This window comes from Agelaius phoeniceus, chromosome 4 (genome assembly GCF_051311805.1).
Source record: "Agelaius phoeniceus isolate bAgePho1 chromosome 4, bAgePho1.hap1, whole genome shotgun sequence".
Lineage (NCBI taxonomy): Eukaryota > Metazoa > Chordata > Aves > Passeriformes > Icteridae > Agelaius > Agelaius phoeniceus.
Window position 1 is genome coordinate 22,732,221 of NC_135268.1, and position 12,346 is coordinate 22,744,566.

Consider the following 12,346-nt stretch of genomic DNA (forward strand, 5'->3'; position numbering starts at 1 on the left):
AAGGAAAAAAAAAAATCATGACTCTTTTGAAAGGGAAATTGTGCCAATGTAGCAAAATTGTAAGATGCTGTTTCCAAATGTGAACTGATACTTAGGAATCAGGATTCCTCATAACTTCATTTTTTGTTTTTTTTTTTTTCATATTCATAACATTTAAGCCATTTGCTTTTGTTGCTGTTACCTCACCTGCAGAAAGCCTTCTGAAAGTCTCAAAATGCAGTTTGCGAAACAGATCTATGTTGAGATTACATGTGGATGGAGAAACAATCTAGGACTGCAAGGATGTATTGATAAACCTTGAGACACATTATACATTTCATACATGTACTTACAGGAAGTGGACCAATGCATCACAATAGTATTCAGATACTTTATGAGTTAATAAATTAGAGGGTTTTATTATCTTGTTTTGTGATAGTAACATTGAATAGTCTTTGTAAAAAAGCTTCTAGGTAAATATGCAGAGTATGTTTGTGAATTAGGGAAGAAAGTGATAATAAGTGACTTTATAAAATGTTAATTTGATACTTCTTGGTTTTGCTCTTGTATTTTTATAATACATATATATTGGCGGGGGGGGGGGGGGTTTGTGTAAAAGTGTTGTTCAGCCACAGCTGATCCAGCATTGTCTTCCTCTGTTCAGCTGGATTAAATTTCTCCACTTAGCAGTTGCCTTTTTTTTTTTGTTTTGCAGCTGATAGAATCAGCACGCACAATGGATGAAGCAGTAGCTGCTGGTTTGAAGCTCAGTGACAAAGGTATGTTTAACAAAAAAACCCCAAAAAACAAAAACAAAACCCAAACTTTAGGAACTGTAGCTGAATCAGTGAAATTGGTTGGCAAGTGTTTAGAAAGTGATAAAGCTTCTGCTAAAAGTTACGGTATTGCATGTTTATTGTAATAACACAAAACTGAAATTACAGGTTTTGCAGGGAGAAAGATGAGAAGAGAATGTGGACCAAAATCTGTAAATAAAACCAGAAAGGAGAATTTTTTCTGTGAAGCTCAGGATTGCTTTGCTTGTGGGTTTTTAAGTGATTCTGTTCTTGCTGGTTCCTTCTTTGTCCAGAACTTGAGGCAAATGGTAAGGGGTTAGCAGAAGTAATTCTAAATGTTCTAGGTGAGCAGTCTGGTAGTATGGAAAAAATACACTGGGTATATAGTTACTAATTAGTAGATATTGTTTGTATCAAGGTCCATTGCAGTTTCTTCTTCTGGTTGTTTTCAAGACCTGCTTGTAATTCTGAATAAGAAATGTTAGTCTTAAGCATTAGACAGATCCCCCTGTTCCCTAGCAAAACATCACCCAAACCATGTTTTTGAGCCCTCAGAGCTTCTTTGGGGGTGTCTGTTCTGCACCTCAATTTATGCAGTCTCATACTGTTACCAAAACAAAGAAACAAAACTAGACAAAAAACCCACCCATTTTGTGGGAGTGTGTTGTAAGTGTTAGATGCGTTAAAGGGTCATAATTCTTGGGCTTTGGGTTCACATCACCCAAGTCCAAGGTTACGTCTTGTCTTGTATTTTTGATTTGTTGGAATTGGTCAGGGAAGAGTGGAATTCTGATATTATAGAAAGCAGATCAACCATCTATTTACAGTTCAGCTGTCCAAGGTTTTCCTGAGGGATCTTCATGGAAATGATGGAAAAAACTATTTCTGATCACTCTTGATAGTAGTTCATGCATCTTTTCATGGAGGATCCTATGGATTTGGAGCAGTATGTCTAGGAGGGAGTGTAGGCTGAGGGAGAACTGTTGGACTCCTGCTTTTAGAATACAAATTTTTTTTCTTTTTTAATTTCTCCTTTGTACTTACTGTATTTTCATTTTCTTATTTTCATATAAAAAAGATTTTTAACAATTTCTAAAAAGTTTTAAGAACATCTAGGCTACTTTGAGTGAAGGGATGCTTTTGTATTTTGTGTTGTTTGATGGGTTTTTTTTAACCAACCAAATATAAACTCGAAACCATTTTGAGTTAATCGTTGTGTGCATGGTCAGATTCTATAGATGGAAATTCTTGGATACTGGCAATAGGAAACAAGGCTGGCATGTTTTGAGAAATACACTGAGTGCTGCTGTTCCTGGAAGACTGATTACTTTTTGAGGGTTTTGATAAATATTAGGGCAATTTAAACTCCTATATATCCTTTAACTTTGTTGCAGTTCACAGTGTTTGAACTAAATCACTTTGATTTCTGGTACGTAGGCCCTGCCTTTTGGCCATTTTTGTGTTGATTTAAGAATGTTGTTCCACGTCCTTTAAGTATGAGCCACAGAAAAATCTTCTTGGCAGCAAAATTCTCACTAATCACAGCTGTTGTATAAAATATTTAGTTAGCAGTAAGCATGCCTGACAGTGATGGTATAAATCACCTCATTTTGGACACATTTTTTAAATATGGAGACATTACTGAACATCTGCTTTAACTGTGTCAATTTCAGATATGCTTTACTTGTTGTGAAATGTTGGCTGTGTGAGAGGTCAAGGCAAGATACAATTTTGCTAAGCATGGCTTTGTGAAAAAAATGGACCACAATATCCTTGAATTTTTCTGTCCTGTCAAAATGACAAAAAGCTTGTCTTTATAGCTTGAATTCAATAGTTGTGTAGAGCTAAAACAAGAAACAGTACAGATTTTTTAAAGGTATGAAGATTAGATATGACACATTGAAAATATGTGTCTAAGATGTGAAGTTGTAGTAATACCTGTTGCTTGTGATTTGTTCCTGGTGTTGTTTTCTTGAGAACCTCAAAAGTGGGGGATGTGCTTCTGAGCTGAAGCCTGATGTAAATCTGTCTGGTATTCACTACTTTTTGAGCAGTCAGAAAGTAGTTTTCTTTTATCATAATGAGGGAAGTCACAGTAATACAAGAGATTTTTTTTTTGTTAGCGGTAGAAGCAAGTAACAGGGGAAATAATGACAGATGCTCCTCTAAAGTCTGAGACCTTGGAGCTGCTTTTTTCATTGCTCATTAGTTACAAAATTTATGGGGAGAGCAAGGATTCCTCTGGAAGGCTGTGCCTGCACCCTGAGGATGATTCCTATCAGTAAGAGTTTCTTTATCCCTTCAGCCATATACTCCCTTAGCAAAGGAAGGAAAAGTTAACTGCACTTTGCAAAGTGGATGTCTTGAGAAAGTTGGCATTTTTTTTGTCATTTGCAAATGTGGGTTTCCAAAGACCACAGGTTGATTTTGAAATAATTCTGTTTATAGGTTCCTGAGACCATGACTTGCCAGATCCTTTGTTTCAGTTCAATTGCCTCTAAAGTTGCTCATGATGGGGCTTCCTTCAAAGGCTATGGAGTGCACAGACCATGACCCAAAAGCAGGAAAATTTTGAAATACTCTTATATCCAGCCCATGTATTTTTTTAGGGCAAAGGGGTTTGCAGGGTCACTGTTCACATTCAGAATTATCCATCCTGAATACAATGTTAATTGAGCTTAAGAAATAATAGCACAAGGCCTCCAATGACTTCTTGTGCTTGGCTCAGCAGCAGCCTGACAGCTCCCAGTTTGGACATCAAGACAACCACACATTCCTCAGACTTAAGCTAGGCATTTTCCTGGCAATATTGTTTAAACTATTTAAATTATGCCTCATCTTTGGAAGTGTTCAAGGCCAGGTTGGATGGGGGTCTGAGCAACCTGATCTAGTGGAAGATGTCCCTGACTAGAGCAGGGGTGTGGAACTAAGTGATCTTTAATGTCCCTTCCGACCCAAATATATGGTTCTATGATATTTTTATCTAAGTATATGTAAATACATAGACTTTGAAAAAAATCTTAACAGTGTTTTCTGGTATCTCTTACTAGATGCTTACTTTAAGCAAGAGTTGCTAGTACTTTGCTTTTCTTTGGGATGTTTTAATAATTTATTTTTTTCAATATTATTATGCCACTTCTTTGATGTCGGAGTGAATGACTATAGTAGAAAATTTATTTGGAAGTATTTCCACACAAAGTATCTTCTTGTACGAAGATTTGGCTATTTAATGTTCCAGAGTTAAAACTATTTTCATCAACCAGACAGTCTTCTGGATTGGAAAGCAGATGTGCTTTATATGAGTGTGTGGGTGTTCTTTTTCACTGGTCTCCCAGGGCAGGCTGGGAGGGAGATGCTGGTATCAGACACGCCAGCTCTGCAGGCACTTGCTGTTCCAGAGAAGATTTAACTTACAGTAGTATTTCAGATCATGGACTAGGAATTTTTGCCATAATTTTTTCTGGTAGTGCTGCTTCAAGCCAAGCTGGTGTGCAGAAATTCTGGTAATGTCTTCTTGCCTTCATGAGCCAGGCACAGCAGCAGTCTGGAAGTGCACCTGGCTGGGCAGGCCTTAATGCTGAGATGATAATCTCTTGATAATCACCAGGGCCCAAAGACAGTCAGAAAGTTATGGCTCATGTGGACTGTCTGTAAGTGATAAGGTTATCACAGACTTAATATGCATAGTTTTCTTTGAGATGTCTAGATTTAATGTTGAAAAGCATTTGGTAACTGCTCTGGTGTGCACCTGAGCCAGAAATCAGTCACCAGTGATTCCAGATTGGCAGTGATGTACATATTCCAACACACAGATGGGCTTCAGCCTGGAAGAAATACCAGCTTGGATAAAACCAGACACAGATACACCTTTATGCAACTTGTGTGTAATAACATGTGGTAACTACTAAAAAAAGAAGAAGAAAGTGCTATTCCAGTTGTTGTATATGAGAGGTAATGACTTGATTAATTGCCAGACTGCTGAAGATAACTTAGAGGTAAATAAAACATGTACCTTCAAGCAGCTGCTTTGCTTCAAGTTTCAATGTATCCGTGCTCTGTAGTAGGAAACTTATGGAGACTGCTAAACATTGTGTGGGTAACAAGTAGTTACTGCATTGTTGTAGTAAGTGAAATATCCTGCTGTTTTGGAGTGAACTTAAGGAAAGGAGCTAATTCTTTTTTTTCATCTCAATTCTTTTTGAAGCTGCCTCTGGTAAAAGGAAACAAAGAGATTCTCCCACAAATTGCAAAACCAAAAATGAGCGAGTTGCAAAAAAGTCAAAAGTCAGTTATGTAAGTACTGTGCTTTTCTCTTTGTGCATTGTAAAATAAACAAAATTACCTGACTTGGTCAGTGACAGTGGTGTGTTTTATCAGAAAATTAAGTCAAATTAGATCTTGCCATCTGGATGAGATTTTTGTATTTCTTTTATTGTTGACATTCTGAATGGAATGACCTGCTTTGTGTTTTAGTGCTTGTGGCTTTGTATCACACCAGCCAGTTCACTGCTTTTGGTCAAAGTAGTAGTTGATGGCAGGTAGCAGTGTGGGAGGCTCTGAGCACCATTCAGTTTTTGTGAGCAGCAATGGGAATTGCAGGCTCTGGATCACTTTTCCTCCTTGGGTCATTCCTTGTATTTCCTCAAGCACAGGAAGTTAACATATTTTGCTATATCTACTGCTGTTCTTTGTTATAGATGTTGCTTATATATTTGAAACTGTGACTTGGGGAAATCTTTAAAAACAATGAATTGGTTTCATTTAAAAGAATGACTGCTTTGACCTCTGCTAATAAATGGGAGCTATGTCATCATCCAGGTGCGTTCAGGATGGTGTTTGGCAGCTTTGCACATCCTGCAGTGCTGTCATGAGGCCATCTCCTAGGCATCTCAGGAGACATCCTTGAAAGCCACTTACATTGAGAAAGGGAATTATACATAAATACTGGAGGCTGGATGAGGGAGGATGACTGTGTTGAAATTTAGGCTACTATTGTCCTCAGACAGAACCAATTAAAGAAAACATGGTTTGCTATTAAAGCACAAATATTACAACTCATTTGTAATTCCTTCCTTCTGAAAGAGAGATGTAAACTGGGTTTGTTCCTCCTCACCAATCCCCCTGGGTTTGGGTATGAAAGGAGCCTTTAGTTAATTATTAACCAGCCAGCCTAGCAAACAATGCTCCACTGGACCTGGTTTTATGTATCAACTTGATTTCTGTTCTTAACAGTTTCATTACAATTAAAGGGGGAAGGTTTAGAAAAAAACAAATGTGGAATATGGATTTTTGGAACTCATTCTAGAGAACTACAGTGAGAACTTGCACAGTTTTTTTCTCAGTTTTGCTTTTCCTTGTGGTTCCTAAGACCAGAGTGTACTTGGGCAGCTCTTCTGTGGACTGTAGCTGCTCTCTTAGTGACACAAACACTCATTGAGGAAAGGAATAATGTCCTCTGTTACTCAGAGTGCCTCTGGGTGATATGGTTTGTGCTCCTTCAGCCAAGTAAATGTTGGTATCTGCTGTAGACAAGTAGCTCTGTAACCACGTTGCATTCAGAGCTCTAGGAAGGAACCGGTGTAGTTCTTTGTTGTGAATACACAGCAGAGCAGCTTGTGGCCCGTGGAAGTTTTGGCACTTGTAAACTTCCATTTTGCAGGCTGGTAGTAGCTGTTAGTGAGGCTGTTGTTGATGAAAAGTTTTACCAGTTTTTGATGTGACTCCATGATGCTGACTCCATATAATGTTTGTGGAATTTTTTACCCATAAATCTTAATATAAACACGCCATTTGACATGTTTCTAGGCTGTGGTGGGTTAAACACCACATGCTTAGTAAGCTAATCTGATCACCAACCCTGACATCATCTGCCTTAAATATCATCCAGAATTGCTAATAACTTTTGATTTTAAAGCAAAATAAACTAGACAGTTCTACATTATTTATGTTTTGGTACATAACTTTGCACTGTGTATGCTTATCAAGTAAAGAGTCCCAGCTTTCATGACTGAAGACATTTTCTATGTTCGTGAAAGTTTTGGTCTTTGATCATTGACTAGGAATCACTTAAACTTGAATTTGTTTTGAGTGCTTTTGTCATTTAGAGTAGCTCTTTAAGGATAAACAATGCTGATGAGGTTTTCTTCTGTTTCTGTAGTTGTAATTAATATTAAACCTAATAGGTACCTTTTTTGACATAGCTGGATGACTCAGAACCCAAAAGACAATGGGAGAGGCAAGAGATGCTTGTGAAGAAGTTGCAAAGTACATTTCCTGGATTGGATAAGGAGGTGAGCTGATCTCTCCCTGTAGCACATCAGGTTTTGAGTTCTTAAGAAAACTGCAGCTGTTGATAGTCCATATGAAACAGTTCTTTTACAACAGCACTTCCAGGAAGAGCCCAGGATAGGAAGGTTTTTACTGTTCCTGCTTTTACAATATAACTTGTCCTGAGGTAAGAGCTGTGGGATGTAGTTAGGACTACAGGGACCTTCTCTTCCTACATTTCTGGCCCTATGACAAGCCTAGCATAGTCAAATTTGATGACTTACTGTAAAAATGCAAGAGGAAATGATCCATCCCTCTCTCATTCTTCTCCCCCAGACTGCTAAATATATTTAGCACTTTGTATTACTTCAGTACCTGATGGTCCTCAGCAACTATTTGAGCCCTTCCAGTAGTGTGCTTGAAATTGTTGGAAGCCAAGCTTGTTCATGTGGGTTCTTACACTTTTGAAAAGTGGAGTGCAGCTCTGCCTAAACTGAGTGTACAAAGAAGCTGAAGGGTTTTCTCATTTTGATTTCCTTTTATTTTGAATCATCTGATTTACAAGGGGTTTTCCTTGCCTGATGTTACTAGGCACAGAAATTCAGCTTGTGCTTATCTCACCACAATGCAAAATGTCTTATTTTTTGCTAGGAGCTGAGAGAGGTACTTGAGGAACATAACTGGGTGTTTCATGATGCACTGGAGGCCCTGAAAATATTTGCAGACGACGAGGAGGGTAAAGACAGATTTATAATTCATTTTATCCAAACACAAAACAGACTTGTGATGCAAATATTTTTGAACGCTCAGCAATGACAGTCCTGACAGCACCATGCCTAGAAACTTATACTTGAAATTATTGTTACAGGGAGGATAAAAGAAGGAGGCTCAATTTTTCTGTATTTTTATTTTTGCTCTCTACCTAGGGATAAATATCTTTGTCTTGCTAATACAGGTAGGTATAAAAAGTTGTAATTACCTATGGGTATTTCTTAAAATATATTTTGGTACATGTGAAAGCTGATACCTGCTCCCTTCCTACTTATTTAAAAAAAAAGAAAAGCTTGTTTTTTAACTACACGATTTGTAAATTACTGGTTTCCAAACCAGTAATTGCAAATAACTGCATAGGTAACAAGTAATATATGCTATTTTGTCAATTTTAAAATGTATTCTAGGAGAGGAACATCCCAGAAGCAGGCCTTGAATTATGCAACCCATCTGTAAATCCCACTACTTTAAATGTGGTAGGGAGCAAACCCAGTGATTCCAAGTAAATCTGCAAGTTATAACTTAAGTCCTATTTAATGAGTTGATTACTTTGCAGTGTGTTACACAGCTGTCAGATATGTACATGTTTTGCTGTATCAGCTGTTTAAGTGTTCTTGGGACAGGGTAGTGATCTTAACTGGATTCTTTACAAGTGGAGAGAGCAAGCAGTGCTCAGGAAGTTGTGTCCTTGCTGCTGCTTCTGAGAAGGCCGATGTCAGGGTTGGAGTCAGCCAGCAGCAAGCTGGGATTGGAGAGAAGAGAAACTTGTGTGCTGCAAGTGCTCTCTTGCAATGAAGGAATCAAAACCCTCACAGAGCACTTCTGAAAATTTACTTTCTTGTGATCAGTTAAATACCTTCTGTCTTATTTTAAGGCAGCTGAGTTATTTTGGTTGGAGATGCCTCATTTGAGGTTTTTTTGCATGTTTTCATTGTCCCACCCCAAATACCATACCAGAGTGCATTAAAATGGAAAAAATGTATCATTTTCTTGGTGAAAGAAAGCTTGTTTTCTCAAGTCAGCAGAATTAATATCTCTGCAGTCAGGTGCAGTGGGACTAATATCTCATCTTAAGGATACATAAGAGTTCTTAACTGTTAAGCTCTGATTCAGAGCTGCTGCACCTCACAAATATTACGTTAGGTTGATCATCTGTATTTTAAGCTACTTAAAACCTTCTGCTATGTGACCATTCTACAAATGAGCTTTATCTTGTACTCACAGTCAGAGCTATTTGTATATTTTATACAGATTTGCTTTTCTGTTCTCTTAGGATCACCTGCTTTGAGTTCTTGTGTATTAAATGCTAGAACTGTGTTTTACAGATCTGTAGGTTTTATCTTGGAAGAAGAACTTGTGTTTTCATCAGCCCCAGACCAGTATGCATTGACTTGTTGCCTTCTGTGTTGCATGCATAGGTATGGAATTTCCTCCCAAAAGGAAAGTTGCTGACTGGACTGAAGCCTCCACTAAAACCCAGAGTGAGGAGAGTAAAGATAAGACGAAGCAGAAGGCTTCTGAGAAAGAGCAGAATGGCTTTCAGAAAAAGGACAAGGGCAAAAGGAGCATTTGGAGTGCTGAGAGAGAAGCAGAGCACACGGAGGATGAGTCGGCTTCTGAAGACGGCGGAAGCTCCCTGGATGAGGACTACAGCAGCGGCGACGAAGTGATGGAGGATGGCTACAAAGCCAAAATCCTCAGCTTCCTGCAGGATGCTTCCCTGAGTGAACTGACTCTGATTCCCCAGTGTTCTCAGAAAAAGGCTCAGAAGATAATAGCGCTCCGGCCCTTTAACAGCTGGGAGGCTCTGGTAGGTCTGCATTCTTCCTTTCCTATCCCCAGCCTGCCTAGAGTCAAGGTGGCTTCAGCCTAGGGAGGCTTAGATGGGTGGCCTTATCCTCATTAGGCTGAAATGCTATGTTCCTCCTAAGCCAATAGCATTTCAAATAGTGTCATATGACCTGATTTTGAATGAATTAAGGGGTGATTTTTCTGGAAAACTCAAGCTGATTGGCTGACATTACTGTCACTCACTCTGTAGCACAGAAAGTTGGTTGATTTCACTGCAGAAGGAGAAATTAGAGCTTTCACTTGAGAAGGAGGTGTTTGCTAGCCTGTTCTGAGCTCTTGTAGCTGAAAACCCATGCAGAAGGGAAGAATGTGGCAGGACCTTTACTGCAGACACTTGTGCAGCAGCAGCAGCAGCTTCCAGGGTAGCTCCATGATTGAAGAAGCCAGCATGGATATTTTCAATTTCAGGCAAGAAATGGTCGTTGTCTTTTTTTCTTTCTTTTGTGCCTTTATTCTACTGCAGCTTAGTGTCTAGCATGGTTTTGCTAGCTAAGCAATGCAGCCATTTTTAGTGGAATGAGCTGCTGTGTTTTATTAATGAAAGTTAAAGCATCAGAAGGTTAAGCCACAATCCACCACGGAAGGGAAAGCAGTATTTGCTGGTAAGTACATTATCTACTGTCGCTCTATTGTTACTTTCAGATGTTTACCATGGCTTGTTTGTAGACTTCACATTTCATGCAGTTTCAGTTAACTGCAAGACCTCAGACCTGCTAAGAGCCATGTCCCGGTAAGAAATTTCAGTTCTTACAATCTGTTACAGCAGATTGTCTTGATTTAATTTATTGGTGCTTTGGATTTTAAAGCAGTAACTGTGCACAGGCCTTTTTACAGAATAATTGATGTTTTTCATCAGTGTGCATTCTGAACCCCCCCCGCTGATGTATGCCAGTACTTTTTCAATATGTGTAAAACAATAACATTTATTATTTAGTGTGTTAAATATATTACCATGGAAGAATAAGAGATACTAAACAGAATTTTAAGGAAAACAAAGTGATCTTTGTGTGTTGTGTTATAAGGGAAGGGGGGAGACAAAAGGACGATATGTGAAAAAAGTGAGTTACTGGTATGCTGCAAAAGAAATCCGTTTTGCCCCAAGCCTTTGGCTTCTCACAGAACATCTGTCATACAGCTATTACTTTCTAAACTTGTTGGATTTTGTCTGAGCTTAATTCTTTGCAGAAGTATTTGCTACAGGGCTCTTCTCCTTTTCTGTGTTAAATATTTTTACAGTAAAAAAAACACTGCATGGGCCTGTTTGCATTCAGACTTGGTCTTTCATGAAGATTGCTGCTGTCAGCAGCCACATGTTTATGTGGTATTGTGAATACTTGCCCAGAGTAGAAGTGGTTTGCAGCAGATTTTAGCAGATGTTTTGTATCAGTGCAGATTTAATTGTTTATAAAGATCCAGTAGCTCAGTAACCCAGTGTTTTCCCTACCAATTAATAAGGGTGGTTAGAATAATGGGGAGAGCTGATTCAGTTAGAGCATTAAAGAAATTGGCTTGGTTTTAAGCCTCTTTTTATTGTAATGGTATCTTGTATAACACAATGTGAAGTACTACAAGTTGTAACCACTTGTTCATTATTAGAATTGAGGAAGATATTAAGACACTCAGTCTGAGATTAAAAATAAAGCCTACTTATTTGTAAATTGAATGTTTTATTCCAGGAAAACATAAATGAGAATGTATTTTTTTATTCTAGATGTGTTTTTTTTTTAAGTTGGACTAAGCTCTTTTGTTTCAAGAGGATTTGAATTAATTTCATAAGCTTATAAGATTAATAAGAGCACTTGGAAATACTTACTCTTTGGAGTAGATATTTCAAGTACTTAACTTGACCTAGTAATGCTTAAAACACATAGAAAAAACTTAGGAGACATGGTTCTCAAAATAATGGGAGAGACCTGAAATCGTCGGTGCTTACAAAGATTAATTCATTTGGCAGTTTAGAAATGCCTACACTGTAGGTCAGGCACATTTTCCAGGAGGAAACCTAGAATCTTTTCCCAATATCCAAAATCAACTTTCCCTAACACAGAATCAGGCCCTTTCCTCAGGTCTTTCCCTGTCACCACAGAGAAAAGGTCTGTGATTGCATCTCTGGTTCCCCTTGTGAGGAAGTTGTAACTGCAGTGAGGTCTCTGCTCAGTCTCCTGTGTTGGCTTCTCACCTCTCTCCTGTTTGCTTTGAGATCCTGATGATACTCCACTGGCACACATTGTGGGCCAGCAGACAGCATGATTTCTTTCCTTGATGAAAGAAGTTCTGGGCACCAGTTGCCCTTCCTCCTCATCCTAACTCCTTTATACAACTTGTTGGTGCTTAATATATTTTAATATGTTCTCATTTCCCAGCTGTGGGATTGCCTGCCTTCACTGCATGCCAAGAAACAAAAGCAGAGCCTAGACTGGCTCCCAGAGGAGCTCAGCTGAGGTTTTGGGGTCTGGGTTGGTGGTCTTGCAGTTTTCTGCTTCTTCTGGTAAATGTGGGAGAGGAAGTGGAAAGGGTTTAATGCTGTTCTGTTTCTTTTTTTTAAGGTGTATAACTGTTACCTGTTTGGATTTCTTCTTAGTGTAAAAACATATGTATCAGTGTGAGACTTGCTGTATCCTCTCATTTTTGTCTTTCACAGAATTATTCTATCACAAAATAAGCTGTTTTACTTAGCATTT

The 12,346-nt window shown here is 38.5% G+C and overlaps 1 protein-coding gene across 2 annotated transcripts in view; it reads left to right on the forward strand.

Annotated features, from left to right (window-relative positions):
- The window catches only part of SMARCAD1 (SNF2 related chromatin remodeling ATPase with DExD box 1), a 40,615-nt gene that overhangs the window by 13,124 nt on the left and 15,145 nt on the right, over nucleotides 1–12,346 (forward strand). For both annotated transcript variants that reach the window (XM_077177077.1, XM_054633521.2), the window contains exons 5-9: nucleotides 695–758; nucleotides 4,981–5,069; nucleotides 6,977–7,066; nucleotides 7,695–7,779; nucleotides 9,233–9,624. In XM_077177077.1, the coding sequence (XP_077033192.1) occupies nucleotides 695–758; nucleotides 4,981–5,069; nucleotides 6,977–7,066; nucleotides 7,695–7,779; nucleotides 9,233–9,624 (720 nt within the window). The remainder of the gene's footprint in view (nucleotides 1–694; nucleotides 759–4,980; nucleotides 5,070–6,976; nucleotides 7,067–7,694; nucleotides 7,780–9,232; nucleotides 9,625–12,346) is intronic.